Here is a 15,187-nt window from a genome sequence, read left to right on the forward strand (position 1 = left end):
CCACGCAGAAAGACCGAATAAATAACAGTTAGGCGCTGATGCTGCAATGCTTTCGTCAAGGGCCTTTATCCAAATGCCACAACCGAGCGCCGGAGGTAGGAGCTCTCGCCCAACTCGGTTTCATCTACGGTGGGGGCTGGCTTCTTCGGATAGCATGCAGGCGTCATCTAATGACAGGGCCAACGTGGCTATTGCTTCACAAACAGATTACACGGCGGCTGCAAGTGTTTGATTTTCGAATCAAAACTGACTATCATGGCCGCCACATCCGCCGGGCCAAGAGATGCAGTGGTATACGCGGCATGGACAGCGTTAGGCGAGCAAGTGGCGGTTGGTGGATTTTGCTGAGTTTCCGGCAACGAGCCAACCAGCGTGGGTGAAGATGACGCGCGTCCACGACCACCAAAACGGTAACTTTCGGACAACAAGCTCGAGCCGTTAAGATTTCGCATTCCGCCAGCCAGCCGTTGCCGATTGCCAAGATGCATGTTTCTCGTCTAACAAGGCCCATCCTTTACACCGCTGAGGCTCCATGCGGAGAAGAATCCAGGGATAGTCTTACTTCCGCTTGGACAGCATCGGAGAAAACATCTTTTAGTCTAACAGTAATATAAGTAGGTTCACCCTCGCAGTACCCACACCGCTCGGGTATGTCGACTCGCCTATCTCGCTGTTAAGCTGGTTGGGGGTGAATAATGGGGTGGTGTTCGGGTCCTCGGGCTGGGGCCGGCCATACGTCCTCGCCTCTCAACCAGGCCGAATTAGGAGAGGAAAGCGGCATCTCGCTTCCCCAAGCATGTCTTTCAACCAGCATCTGCAGAGTTCTCTGCCGTGAACCCCACGAGTTCAGCCACAGGCGCGTCAGCTCAGGCGCTCAAGACCGGAAATGTTCCCGCAGACGCATCCCGACTCGCTACCAATGACAATCTATCAATTTTCGATGGCGAGTCTACCTTTGAGATTGCTGCCATTGTTGGTGATGAGTGGGAGGAACAGGTCTCCGGTGTGGCACAATGTCCCGTTATCATCCATCGGTTCCTGCTTCCCACTTTTTGACGGCTGCCTACTCCCATCTCGTCGCCGTACTCGGAAAACTTTCTTTAGGGAGCCTTCGGCATCTGTCATCACGAGTGTCTCCAGGCGTAAATGCCTGTAATCAAGCCTCAGTAAAACAGTCGTTCGGATCAACCGAGTTCTCCGATGCGGACATAAGGTATCTCTGAAGCTCTGGAGCGAGCTCCGGGTATCAGGATGGGCCCCAGCTGAGAATTCTTCGATCCAGAGCATGCACTTCGGCCCAACTGAAGCAACCCCAGCGGGGAAATACAATGGGGTCCGGATGCGGCTTACTTGGCTGCATGAGGCTCCCATCCATCCATGACTTGAGACAGCGCTTAGATGCACCACCGTATGAACTTGGTAGAAGCCATGCTCGAGTCTCGGCCAGATTGGCACCACTCTGGCGCTTCCAACCCGCATTAGGCACTCGGGTTGGTGTTTCATGGTATGGATTCGTCAGCTCTATCCTTTTGTTCGAGTCATTTGATCGGAAGTGTGCTTCAGAAACTATTGTTTTTGTACGGCATGCTTCACCCCGGTCATATCTGCCGTCAGAAGCCCTGCCAAATGCTACCCGAGCCGGAAATTTAATTTGTGGCTTCCATCGCCGCGCGCCATCGTGGCTGCTTCCACGTTGCTTGCATCCACGGGGGATATATGCAGAGTACTATTGAAACATCATAATAGGCCGTTCCCGGTCAAGCTAACCCGCTTTGACAGCCTTGGCCTCAAACCCCTTCGACAAGCTATGGCCCCCATGTGCTCTAACCGAGCTTTAGATATCTTCAACGTCGTCGGGCGTGCGGATCTTGTCTTCTCATGTACTATTTTCGTACTGACGATATATTCGGGTGGGGTCATTCGTAAGGCTACCACTCTTACATGCATCGGCGATACTCACCCGACAGTCCACAAGGATTCTCGGTACCGCTAAGGATCGTGAGTTTGCATTATTCAAACGCCGCGGCACATGGCCAAGCAATAGCTCGTCCGCTTAGACTGCTTCGCCAGCTTATCCTTCGTATACTGTGCGCATGCATGGTTGAGACACAGCGTTTCGGGACCGGTGCAGGCACCTCATCAGGCAGGAAAGCACGAGTCAAAGAGTGTTGCACCTTAGCGATGATCGTGCGATGCTACATCTCCATTTCTGTACCATCTGCTTGCCTTGACGTTTTCTTTGGTCAGTATATAACTTCAGCTGCCTTTTGATATCCTCAACAAGGCTCATCTCCATCTCACCACCTGTGTTCACCGCTCAAGGAATTCTGTAGGGGCCTGCATATTTCTTTAAGGTCTACTCGTCCCTCATTTTACGTGTTTTCTACCACCGAGACATACATTCAAGATGAGAGCGCCATTCCTATGGAGTCTTCTCTTCGCAGGAGGGCTCGCCGCGCCGCAGGCCGCTTCGTCTACCTCCTCTGCATCAGCATCTGCCTGCACTGGCAATACTGCCAACGACAGATCCACCTGGTGTGACTACGACCTCCAAACTGACTGGTATACCGAAGTTCCGGACACGGGAGTGACGGTCGAAGTAAGAATTTCTATACTCTACTTCTCTGGATTTCTCGGGAGGTTTTATTTGCTAATTTTTGCACAGTACTGGTTCGAGGTCACCAATACAACTGTATCACCCGATGGCATCGAGCGAATTGGGTTGGCGGTCAACGGATCCATCCCTGGTCCAACCATCGAGGCAAATTGGGGAGATACTGTTGGTAAGTATCTATCGTTCATGAATAGCAGTGCGAGCTACGTGACTGGAAGAACGGCCACGTAGCGCATAGCACCCGTATGGTCGCTGATGCGCTTCGCAGTTGTGCATGTCCTGAATAGTATGCAAAACAATGGAACGGGTATCCATTGGCATGGTATTCGCCAAAACTGGACTAATTGGATGGACGGTGTTCCGAGTATAACTCAATGTCCGATTGCAGTATGTCCACCCCAATCAGGTCAAATAATCAATGCTGAACACAACTTAGCCGGGAGAGTCCATGACGTATACCTGGCGTGCAACGCAATATGGTTCCAGCTGTAAGTCGGACAGGTAGCTCGGACTACTCAAGATGCAGCTGACTGGTTCAGGGTATCATTCTCATTTTTCACTTCAAGCCTGGAACGGTGTGTTTGGTCCCATTGTCATTCATGGGCCAGCTTCTGCAAACTACGACGAAGACATCGGTCCGGTCATGCTCAGTGATTGGTCACACCAGACCGCCGATGAGCTTTACACCTACGCTCAAACTCAGGGCCCACCCGAATTAAACAACGCTCTCATCAACGGCCTGAATGTCTACAACAATTCTGGAACCATCACTGGATCCCGCTGGGAAACAACCGTGACGTCTGGAAACTCGTACCGCCTACGTCTCGTTAATACAGCCATCGACACGCACTTCAAGTTCATGATCGACAACCACACACTCACCGTCATCGCCATGGACTTCGTCCCAATCGAGCCGTACGAGACGGAGTACCTTGACATCAACATGGGCCAACGATATGACGTGATTGTGTCCGCCAACCAAGACGAGGGAGACTACTGGATCCGCGCCATCCCGCAGACGGCCTGCTCCGCCAACGACAACGTCGACAACATCCGCGCCATCCTCCGCTACGACAGCAGCAGCACCGCAGACCCCACTACCACGGCGTACTCAAACATGACCAATGAGTGCGTCGACGAGCCGTATGCGTCCCTCGTGCCGGCCCTCGCGCAGAACCCCACGTCGCTGGTCGAGACGGACAGCTCGGACATGCCCGTCACCATCGGCGTGCTGAACAACCTGTTCAAGTGGTACATCAGCGCCAAGACGATGGCTGTCGAATGGGGTAACCCCACCACGCTGTCCGTCTACGGCGGCAAGACGGACTGGACGGACAATGACCACGTTGTCGAGCTGGCGACCGCAAACGAGTGGGTGTACTTTGTCATTGAGACGGCGCAAGGCGTGCCGCATCCGTTCCATTTGCATGGTAACCCCCCCTCCAGAATACTTCTTGAGCACTTCGATGAGATGGTTTGACTGACGCTTTCATGTTGTTCACGCAGGCCACGATTTCTGGGTCCTGGCTGCTGGGACTGGCACCTATTCCGACGCGGTAACACTCAACACCGCCAACCCGCCGCGTAGAGATGTTGCGACCCTACCGGCTAGTGGCTATGTTGTCATCGCTTTCTACACCGACAATCCAGGTGCTTGGTAAGACCCCCCGGCTTCTTGAATTGCTTTTAGTATCCCTCATCCGCCTTTCTTCGTCCGCATGTTGCTGATATGTATCGATCCACCAGGCTTATGCATTGTCACATCGGCTGGCATACATCCGAAGGCCTGGCTATGCAGTTTGTAGAGCGCGCGAGCGAGATGGAGGCTGTAATGAGCGCATCGGCTATGACGGATACATGTACTACATGGGATGCGTACTCTACCTTATATGGTATCGAGGAAGAGGATTCTGGGGTGTGAGGTGGCTAAATTCATCTTTTGAGGTTTTTATGCAGTTGGAGACGATTTGCAACTCTTTCGTTGATTTATGCCCTAGATTTCTGAGCGTAGGATACAATTACAGCATTTTGAGAAACTTGATGTGGGTTTTTATACTGTTATTTTTTTGCCCCAGGCCTCATAGAGAATTCCGACAGTTGTTCACAAGCATCGTAGGCATATCTGGATTGATGTTCCTGTGGGTTTGTAAGGCTAATCAATGACGGTCTTCAAGATAGAAAGCTGGTAACGATTCCGTGCCTTCCTTCGCGATATTAATTTGACTTGGCCATGACTTCTACCGTGGAGCTGTCAACCAGTATATTCTATAATTCGCGTCACAGTACGGACGGTAATTAATAGAAGGTATTTGAGCACTTTGAGTAATATTTCGCAAGAGGATGGAGTAACAGCCGGTCGGCGGCGGCAGCACGGAGGCCAAACGCACTGATGATGATGAGGGCGACATGGCAACTAAATCCTACAGGCGTGTTATCGAAGCAGAGCTCAGGTGCAGCGAAGGTTGAGACTCAAGAGGGCGAAGTGGTAGTGATTTCTTAACAAAGTCCTTGATTCTCATCGTATTCATACTCATCTCTGCTTTAGGTAGCGAACGACGATGCAGAAATACGTGTCAGAGTAACGAACGACGCGTGGAACGGCACGATGGGAAGGTTAAAGGTTGAAGAAAATGAGGAGCGACGTCAGGGTGTCCCAGGGTCGAGCGTGGAGGAAAGAGGGGCGGACAGCGAGGAAGGCAACTCCAGGAGGTTCCTTCCTTGATCGTAGACAGTCACAACAAATAGTAATCAACAGATGGTGTTTGAGCAGTCCAAGTAATATTTCACTATAGAAGAGAAGTCGGAAATGTTTTTACAGATTCAGAATCAAGAACAAAGCTCTGCTCGAAAACCCCACGTTTTTCAAAAGAAAACCTCCTTTCAGTTCAAGAATTTTGTGGATTGTGCGATCCGGAGATGCTTTAGCAAGAGGCTCCATCAGGAACACCCTCGCACTTGCTGCTGGCTTCTCCTCCAGTGATGCTGACGCCAGACCACGTCCAATCGCTGCAGGCTCCATCGGCGCAGAGGATGTAGACCTGAGTAGCATCATCCTCAACCGTACCAGTAACACCATCGATGGTAAGACCGGTGATGGGGACACCGTCGGTGGGCTCGCCAGTAGGAGAACCGTTCTCGTAGTCCTGCTCAATGACGATACCGTACTTGGTGATGCCGGAGAGGGTGATGTCCGAGTAAGTGACGTCGGCGACGGTGCCGGTGGCATCGTAGACGGTCTTGATGCGCACGCCGTTCTGGGAGTTCTTGATGGTGGAGCCCGAGATGGTGACGTTCTTGACATCGTTGTCGCTACGGCCGCCAACAGAGCCAATGGAGAGACCATGGCCACCGCTGCAGGTTCCGCCGGTGAAAGAGATGGACTCGCTATAATTCACTGTTAGTGTGTTGTGGTGGTTGGGGGTAAGGGGGTCAAAAAAGGGGAGGTTCAAACTCACCCAGAGTTGATGGCCAGGCAGTCGTCCTGGTTCTGAACGTTGGCTCCAGAGATGTACACGCCAGTCGAAGAGCCGACATCACTGAAGTGTGTTAGACAGTAAATTTGTTTGGAAGTTGGGTGGGGATACATACAAAGCATCAGTGTTGTGGCCGAGGGCATCACCATCGCTGTTAGTCTCATCACCGTCGCTGTTGTCGATGGTGACGTCCTGAACGTAAAGCTCCTCAGCGCCGTTGATGGACATGCACTGGACGGGGGTGTTCTTGATGTTCAGGCCCTTGATGGTGGACGAGATGAGTTTGTGGGCGTAGAAGAACTTGGGCTTGGTCTTGCCGCCGTTGGAACCCTCGCCGTCCCACCACTTAGCACCGTTGCCGTCAAGGACGTGGCCAGAAGCACCAGTGATGGTGATACCGGTGCCGGAGAAGGAAACGAGCGGGCCCTCCCACTCTTCGTACTCGAAGCTGGTAGTGCCCTGGAACTCGACATAGGTGTTGTCCTCAAGGTCGGTCAAGTCGAGCGTCTCACCAGCAGGGACAGTGATGTCGCTGAGGATGATGGTGGCGCAAGAAGACTTGGAGGCGCTGGCGGCAGAGGCATCGGTGAAAGTGCAGGAATCAGCACGCTTGCCGATCTGAGCATCCTTGAGGTTAGGAGCAGCAGTGGGAGCTGGAGCCGGAGCAGCGGCAACAAGGGCGCCAGCGCCAACGATCATGCCCGCGAGGGCGTTGTTGAGTTGAACCATTTTTGCGGGAAAGAGGGAGAGGTTTTTTTGAAGTTGGGTTTATCGGAGCGCGAGCAAAGAATGAAGGACGAGGCAGTCAATGCCTGTGGAGCAGCAGTAGTGAAGAAGGAGAGGAGCTGGTGGTTGCTGGCTAAGAAAAACCAAGCCTTGTTGGCGTTCTTGGACTTATATACGTGAAGGGGGGTTATCCCCTGTGTAGGAACAGAATGATCATGGTTTGGATGACGACTGATTGTTTCCGTCAAAGCCGACCATCCGGAAGCATGAAACGAGCACCGGAGAGACGGGCAGTGATGCGGCGGCGTTTCTTGGCCGGCTGAATCCTGGGTAGCAGACATAGACGGGGGTGGAGGAGGGGCGACTATACTGCAGGGCGAGGCGTGATTGGTGGAAGAGGGCAGGCTGGCCGGAGCTTGTCTATCTTGGCGTGGTGCCGAGATGAGAGGGCGTTTCGAATACAGAGGCGAGCCCCAGGGCACGGAGGCTTCCGACTTGCTGCCGCGCATATGTATAATCGACACGGCTCCCATGCGGTAGCTGACGCGTCTATCACCAACCCGCCAACCGCGATTCAACCTCAAACGAGCCACACCACGCGCCTATCCTTGTCGCCTGCACGGAACGCCTGAGCGGGACAAGACGTGCCCAGAAGTCTTGTATCGCCCTGATGCGACTCCATTCGCGCAACCAACGCTTCGACTGCTTGGCTCCTGGAAGAACGGCACCTGAATGCTTGCGTCAATCGCGTGGCCTCTGGAAAAGACGGCACCGCATCGTCAGAAACACTGCACCACGGCGTCGAAAATGGGAAAATGGAAACATCACTGCTCCACGGCCGCCGCCCCTTTCATCCGCTTGACCACAACGCCCACCTCCCGCCGATGAAACGGACATCCCAATGTTTTGCCATCAATCAAGACCCCTGCCGATGTTGGACGCCACGAGCTATTTCCGCCCAATCGCCGCGGCGCGCTTCCAGGAAGAGATGGGAGGAGAGCGGGGCGGGGTTTCTCGAACGTGTTTCTTTTGCGCCATCCTTCTTGTGTTGCAAATTTCACCCAGGAGAAAAGCTGTCGGCGCCGCGCATCACTGCCGCGTAAGGATAGGTGCGGCGGCAATTGGGCCCCCCAGCAAGGCACTTCCTCCCCACCATGGTCGGCTCCCTCGCCTATTTTTGTCACAAAAGGAGTTGATGGAAGACGTCGACTGATGGAAAGCCGGCACGGCCCGTGTGAGCCTGCAATGTACTGTAGGTGTGTAGAGATCTCCTGAGATCTTATCCCCGAGCTTGTTCCCGAGCCGAGTCCTGCATCGGAAAAGCCGCGCAGCCTTTGTCCGACGAGCGCTCTTACCACGTCGAGTTAACAGCCTGTATCTCCCTCTCCGGGAGCATTTAACCGTGACCACGCCATTGCTTCTTTATCCCGTCAACTCGACCGAAATGCAGCATGTGTACCGTTTTTGACAACACGGCAAAACGCTTATTCGGAATAGCGGGGATCAAACAGAAAAGTTGGCAGCATTTACTCCGTGTTTTTCCCTAAAAGACCACCAATGATTGTGCGCGATGGGAATTTTGGCAAAGGCGAGCTGGCGACCTATAAAATCGGCACCAATCAAGCTTCTCGCGAGACGAACCCCGGACGCCACGCCAAGGCTATGCAACACCACTGATCGCCGCACGGCAAAGCTTGGGACCTTCTCCAGAAAGCTTGGTGTCAAAGCGCCCCATGGTACAAGCTTCCTGAAATGGAAGACAAGGTAACAACACCCACGGGAAAAAACTCCGTTTCCATTCCACAAATCCGCGTTCGCGTACAACGTCCCAACCACCTTCGCATGCGCTTAATATGACTTCCCCACATTGCTACCCGTGCCATGGTGACTCGCTCTGCTTTTCGGAACCAACGTAGTACGCACAAGGTTAAGCCGCTAAGGGTTGCATCTGCAGGCGAATAGTTGCGAGATTTGTAGCCATTTCTCTTCAATATTTTTAAGTGATTAACTATTCATATGAAGACCTGAATCCCGTATCATCACGCATTGTAAGGTTGGTTTCAAAGAAAAGAAAAAAAACATATCTACGTCCGTTCATTGTATTCAACGGCGGGTTGTATGGCAGAAAAAACTTCAATATTGCGGAATCTACTATGGCTTAGCTCTTTAATGATATAGTCTTGTTATCTCCTTAGAGACAGCTAACATGAACCAAAATCGTGGCCAGCTACTAGCCTGCATATATCGACTAACTGCTCAGCAGGCCCAGAAGCGCTGACCGACGCGCTTCCTCTCAGATGTCGGTCTACGGACTAGTCAGGCCGACACGACTAACCAGCTAGGTTGACGTTACTTCCGAATGTCGCTGCTTTAATTCCATGTTCTCGTCCGGACTATAGCTTCAACTACCGCCATGAGTAAGATATTGTACAGTGGAATATCGCAGTCGAAGGCTAGTGTGAAGAATAACTATGCCTCGGCCGTCGGCAATGACTTTTTCTGGCGTCGCAGCGCCGGCTGCTGCGACTTCCCGAACCGCCCAGGTGAGCGCCACTTCCCAAACAACACTGCCCTGACTGTCTCGAGCAGCGCGCTTTCTCTTAGTGAACTTTCTGCTCCAGCCATTTCAATATCGTCTCTCCGTCATTTCCCAGTCTTTTCAAACTCGTCTCTCCGCCATTGCCCGGGCTTGATTGCGAGTCTCTTCCGCCTATCATGTCCCTTTCTCCAGATTGGCAGCGAGGCAGTAGCCGCCATGACAAAGAAATCGAAAGAGGCAAGAGCTCTCGCGGCGAGAGTGAGGAGTCTGAGAGCGACTTTGTCTGTCCTGATACCTCCTCTTCATTCGCCGCCTCCTCTTCCACCGCCGTCTCCTCTGCTTCTATCACCGACTCTTCGTTCGCCGCTTCCTCTTCTGCCGTAGAGCCCTCCTCAGTCGCTGCCAACCAAGACGATGAGCTTCCTGATGACGACGAGATCCCTAATGATGACGAGATCGCTGCTCGCGTGGCACGCCTACCACCAAACAGAGAAAACAACGTATTCTTCGGCTTCATAATCGAGGACGAGGGGAATCTTCCGGACCAAGTGGTTTCGGACGAATCCATCCAGCTTTTTCGCGACACCACACTGCCGACCTTCCCACAGCGTGACTACCAGGGCCTCAACACAGCCTTCGCTCTCAAGCAGGGCATCGGACGGGCAAGAAACCGGGCAAGCTCCCGAGGCATGAAAGCTCCGAGGAGCACAAGGTGTTCGCCCGGATAGGTGGCACCCCATTCGCCTCCTATTGGTGCCTGCGTTGCTATGACTGCTGGAGATCCAGTGGCAAGGTCCGCCCAGGTATCGTGATCCGTCGGAACTCGGTGCCCAAACCAGACGCGTGTGCAACATGCAATCTGCCGGCAGCAGAAGTCAGAGGATGGCTGTGGTTCGACGATGTCCAGACGTGGAACTGTCAAGGCTGTTACTCCGATAGGCGAGAGAAAGCCATCCGAAGCAGAGAAAGAGCTAGCATCCCCAAGCCCGATCGCTGCCCGCATTGCCGGCGCAAGCCTAGCCAGTTCAATAACAAGTGGCTTTTCAACAGAAAAACGATGGCTTGGTGGTGTCAGAGCTGCAGGAACAAGCTGGCGATACGAGAAGCGAAGGAGAAGATGTTCAAGACTCTGAAGCCAGAACAGTGCCCAGAGTGTCACAGCACCGAGGCAAAGAAGATAACCCGCTGAGGTGGTTCTGGGATTACAATAACGAGAGGTAGATTCGCCGCAAGTGCCACCAGGCTAAGGAGATGGCAATTCTCCACGAGCCCAATTACAAAGCAACGAACCCCAAGTACCATAAGGGCAGAAATGCACGCAGGCGACGCGAGGAGGCTTAAGAAAAGAAAAGTACAGGCGGAGATTCCTCGAGGAAGTCGACCGCCGGAAAGTTAACGTCCCAGAAGGCTCAGATGTCGCAGGAGACAGCTTCCAAGGCTCCCCAGCAAGCGAATATTGCTCCAATCTTCATAATGACCAGGCAGAGAACTCGAGCAGCCACTAAGAAGGCCAACTCCACAACTAAAGAGCCAGAGCACGAGACGACGTTGACCTTCACGGTTCCAGAGAGGCCTATCGACCCTAAGCCGCAAAAGAAGAAGAGGACTAAGCCGCAGTCCAACGATACGAAGCATCAAACTACGCTTTCATTTACGAAGAATTCGGGCAAGCCGAAAGAGAAGAAGGAGGAGGAGAGTAAGAAGGCTGCCACGGCGAGAATTCTGAGACGCAGCTTACGCTTTCGTTTAACGGCCCCGTGACCGCTAAGACGCCCGCGGCTGAAAAGTTCTCCGGCAAGAAGCCCACCGGCACTCAGCCTAAGACTGAACCCTTAAAGCGCGGAGCTAGGGTCCAGACGACATTGCAACTATCCAAGCGCCAGAAGCTCACCTAAAGCGTTAATATACCAGTAGCTATCTCAAATGCGAGGGACAACGGACACTATTATTATTACACTTTTCTTCTTTATTTGTGTTTCCCAAGCTGGCAGTTTCTATATCATGTAGCTATCGACGGTCAACGCGCGGGGGGGGGGGGGGGGGGGTTTAATTGTCAGGGGATATGGGAAGATTTAAGGTTTTACTACGATTGCTCCAATGCTAATTTAATTTGTTCGGAGAAGAAGGTAGTAGATGATGACCTAAAGAACGTTTAATATGCATCAAAGATACGACACAGATTTAGGTAGTTCAATTAGATAATCTGGCTGCTTGTAAAAAGCTCTCCGAGGATAAAGACTTTCAATGAACTCCCTGACTAACCACGAGATGACGCTGTATTAGAGCCTTTCTTAGAGTTAATACTGGCGAAAAGAAAAATAAGGCAGAAACATTCCAAAAGCCCAGATTAAACTTGAGTGAACCGCAACTCATGTCTAACCCTCCGCCAGATAGTCGAAGAAGATCGCCTCCTGCTCATCCTGGCCGGCATGAGACTTCCGCTTGATGTAGTTGCCTTCGTCCTCCTCAACGACGATCGCATTCTCACACTGCTGGCCCACTTGGGTTATACCATGGAGCGAGCAGAGCGCGCCCGCCCTTTGTATGTCACCACCGCAAAGAACCACGCAGGAAATGCAGATGCTTTCAAAGCGGAATCTCTCAGTGCAGCCCGAGCCAAAGATGGCGCGTCCGCAAGTGCTGCTGGAGGTGAAGAAGGAAAGGCGGTCCAGAGGCGCGGCGACACGATTAAAGCAGCGGGGGTCAGCAGCGGACTTTAATAGATGCTGCTGCTAGTATGAAGAATAGTAAGGCCCGCGTAGTTATGCCTCAGCTCTTTCTCGGAAAAATAACATGTAAATAATTGAAGCTTTCGTCCGGACGTGTATGTACAATTTTTGATTCCACATTTTCGTCCGGACGATAGCTTCAACTATCCATGATATGAGCAAAAAACAAATCCACGCTAGCCATCGGCTACGAACAAAACCAGTGTCGGCATATTCTCACCTAAAGAGCTAATCTAAGTCGGGGAAAGAGACACGAGTTTGAACCGCTCCATAGATTGCGAAAGCGAGCGAAAAGTTGGGGGCGAAGCTCTTTACCATGGATAGCACTTCGACCAGCCTCGAGGAATGGATTAAAGTTTGGGCGTGGTCAGGGTCGCTCCATCTCGCGTCCAAGAAAGTGGCAGAAGGGTCCGGGCGTTCGGCCGGCCGGGTGGGATCCGGGCGATTATTCGACCCTCTTTGCGGCCGGCAAATCGACGGAAGCATCAGGTGATCTCCATCTGTGCGTTCGAAGCATTGGCCGTTTTGGGACCATCGCGCTCGGGGCGTGAGTTGGGAGATGCCCCGGTGGTGCTCGGCCGATCGGACCCTGGGCGTGAGGGAATTAACCTGGTGGATTCGCGCCATGCGCGCTCGGTGCGTAGATTGAGCTGCAGCTGGACGAGTTGTAAGCGCTTGAGTTAGCAGCTGATCATGTATGGGTCGTGAGAAAGTGTATTGTAGAGGATTGTGAAAAGCTTTTAGGCAGCCGGTAATCACTAACCGTATCTGGCATGTACTAGTCAGTTGCAATAACTCAGCCCGAATACGTAAAATGCTGTCGCTGTGGTATGAAGATGTGCTATCAAGGTCGCTGATGTACTGTTATAGACACGGGTCAAAGTAGATGCTATTCATGGGCCGGTGAAACAATGACGCGATTGAATCGTTGCAAGCTTCTACCTCAGCAAGGATGTAAGATCTGCAATGTTCCCTACCTCACGTAGACCCCATAAGGCCTGTGAAGCTTCCTTGGCCTTTTTATCTCCAAGGACTGGATTACATTGGTCGAGGAACTTTTCCTCAAGCTGTATATCCGTCATTGGCAGCTGTAGACTTCCGACGGCGTGTCCAATATGCTTCTCCTGCACCGAGCCGTCGTTGAATACAACCTTCACATGAGCTTCATCAGGACGGAGAGCATCGTCAATCGTAGCGTGGACCTTTTTCCGCAGCTGTACTACAACTGGGTCCTGCACGACAGCATCCTCGTACTGAGCCGGGGTTGCTTTTCCGTAGAGGAGCCCTACAGCAGCGCCGTGAAAGACGCTGAATTTGCCTTCTAGACCAGTTTTCGGCGAGTGCTTGCCAGTCAGCTCTAAAACGAGGGCATGGACCGAGACTTCGACCTTCTGAATGGCGGAGACATCCGCCGCAGCGTCTTTCTCGTGCTGACCGGTGGCAAACATTTGCCTAACTTGGATGCAGCCGTCAATGATGGGATGGATAACGATGCCTGATCAACAATTAGTGGCTGAAATGGGAAGGGCTTGGCGTAGGATCATCATGCGAATTGATGAAGCAAAACGAGGACTGACCACAGGGAAACGGCTTGAACGAGTTCTTTTCGATCTCCCATGTCCTTCCCAAGCCCTGCATCAGTGCATCGACATCGTTGGTGGCGCTCACTACGTTAGCCCAGCCGCGCTTAGCCTCCAACGACTGCAGCGAGCTGTCGTATCCATTCGACGCAAGCACGGCCGCGACGAGTCCGTTCTGGGCAGCGCGGCCGGGGTGGAAGGATTTGGTCATGCTGCCAAACTGCTCCCTCAAGCCGGTGACCTGGGTGGCAGCAATGCCTATCGCCCACTGCATCTGCTCTACGCTGAGGCCCAGCAGCTTCCCGACGGCCACGGCGGCGCCGATCGAACCCGCCGTACTCGTGATGTGCCAGCCGATATTGTAGTGGTCCGGCCACACGGCGAGCCCGGCTTTACACTCAGCTTCGATACCGGCGACAAGGGCCAGAATGAAGTCGCGGCCGTCTACAGGCGCCTTCCACTCGGCGGCGGCCAGCAGAGCTGACGCTACAGGACCGGACGGGTGTATGATGGTATCGAGGTGAGTATCATCGTAATCATGCACGTGGCTGCTGATGCCGTTGAAGAGGGCGGCTGACTGGGCATCGGTCGGCTCTTGGCAGCCAAGGACGGATGAGGTCGGGGCGCCAGCGAAGGGCGAGAGCGAGTTGCGAGCAATGACTGCTGCGGCGTGCTGGGCGCCGCCAATGGCGCACCCAGCCCAATTGTAAAAGCTTCGCACAGCAGCCTCAACGACCTGGGGCGGCAGGTCGTGGAAGCGCAGGGCCTGGGCCCAGGCAGCCAGCTGCTCGGTGGCCATGTGTAACCAGGGCACGTTCGAGATGAGGCTCGGAAACGAGATTATTGTAGAGTGCGGGCCGAGGACAGACGGGACGCCCGGCGCTCCCGGCAACACAGCTGGTGACGATGTCGACGGTTGCTGGACGTTGGATGACGCAGTGGCAAGGCTTGGCCTTACTCCAGAGAAGGTAGCTGGTGTGAGGGCGCGTCGAGGACCTGTGCCCCTGACAGCAGCCCGACCGGCGGCGGCACATCGCGCGTGCCGGCTGCAATTTGCCCGCCAGCCTCTCAGCTCCACCACGCGTGCTTCTTTTTTACCACGAGCTCTGCAAGACTTCTCTGCCTGTCCGCACCACCCGCCCGCCCTCAATTGACGTCGGAGCGGTCGCGCAGCCTCCCGCCAACCCCAGCAGCGCGAACAGCCGCCGTCGACGCGTCGCACCGCAGGGCTGTGAGCAGCAGCGCCCAGCCTCCGCCGCAACAAACCCGCAAGCTCGCGTGCGCAGGTGAGTCGAAGCTGTTCCCTGCGCTATCCGCTTGTTCTCCGGCGCATCCGGCCGAAGCGCGCGTTTTCTGCCGCCCGCCCCTTCGCCGCAGCCGTCCCGCATTCCCTCGCGCCGAAGCCCTGGCTGACCGCACTCTCTTCGCCCCAGACTCTCCACCGCCGCCAGCTCGTCTCTCCGTCCGACTGCCTGCGCGACAAGACCACGCCCAACTGCGCAGAGCTCGAACGATCCCTCCACCTC

General features: G+C 53.8%; 4 protein-coding genes across 4 annotated transcripts; 2 read left to right on the forward strand and 2 right to left on the reverse strand.

The window, feature by feature from the left end:
* Nucleotides 1-2,407: 2,407 nt before the first annotated feature.
* Nucleotides 2,408-4,275, forward strand: LTHEOB_6543 (Multicopper oxidase; the record flags this gene model as incomplete). Its single annotated transcript, XM_035515811.1, has 6 exons — nucleotides 2,408-2,599; nucleotides 2,666-2,783; nucleotides 2,883-3,001; nucleotides 3,051-3,102; nucleotides 3,154-4,044; nucleotides 4,121-4,275. The coding sequence occupies 6 exons, from the start codon at nucleotides 2,408-2,410 to the stop codon at nucleotides 4,273-4,275; spliced, it is 1,527 nt and encodes a 508-aa protein (XP_035372578.1).
* A 1,260-nt stretch (nucleotides 4,276-5,535) lies between these two features.
* On the reverse strand, nucleotides 5,536-6,816 carry LTHEOB_6544 (Glycoside hydrolase family 28; the record flags this gene model as incomplete). Its single annotated transcript, XM_035515812.1, has 3 exons — nucleotides 5,536-5,998; nucleotides 6,070-6,150; nucleotides 6,203-6,816. The coding sequence occupies 3 exons, from the start codon at nucleotides 6,814-6,816 to the stop codon at nucleotides 5,536-5,538; spliced, it is 1,158 nt and encodes a 385-aa protein (XP_035372579.1).
* Nucleotides 6,817-9,528: 2,712 nt separating this feature from the next.
* LTHEOB_6545 (uncharacterized protein) lies at nucleotides 9,529-10,080 on the forward strand (the record flags this gene model as incomplete). Its single annotated transcript, XM_035515813.1, has 1 exon — nucleotides 9,529-10,080. One exon carries the CDS (start codon nucleotides 9,529-9,531, stop codon nucleotides 10,078-10,080), a length of 552 nt encoding a protein of 183 aa, XP_035372580.1.
* Nucleotides 10,081-13,019: 2,939 nt separating this feature from the next.
* LTHEOB_6546 (uncharacterized protein) lies at nucleotides 13,020-14,460 on the reverse strand (the record flags this gene model as incomplete). The annotated part of the gene is made up of 2 exons (XM_035515814.1): nucleotides 13,020-13,576; nucleotides 13,659-14,460. 2 exons carry the CDS (start codon nucleotides 14,458-14,460, stop codon nucleotides 13,020-13,022), a joined length of 1,359 nt encoding a protein of 452 aa, XP_035372581.1.
* Nucleotides 14,461-15,187: the final 727 nt, after the last annotated feature.

This window comes from Lasiodiplodia theobromae, assembly GCF_012971845.1.
Source record: "Lasiodiplodia theobromae strain AM2As chromosome Unknown scaffold_19, whole genome shotgun sequence".
Classification (NCBI taxonomy): Eukaryota; Fungi; Ascomycota; class Dothideomycetes; order Botryosphaeriales; family Botryosphaeriaceae; genus Lasiodiplodia; species Lasiodiplodia theobromae.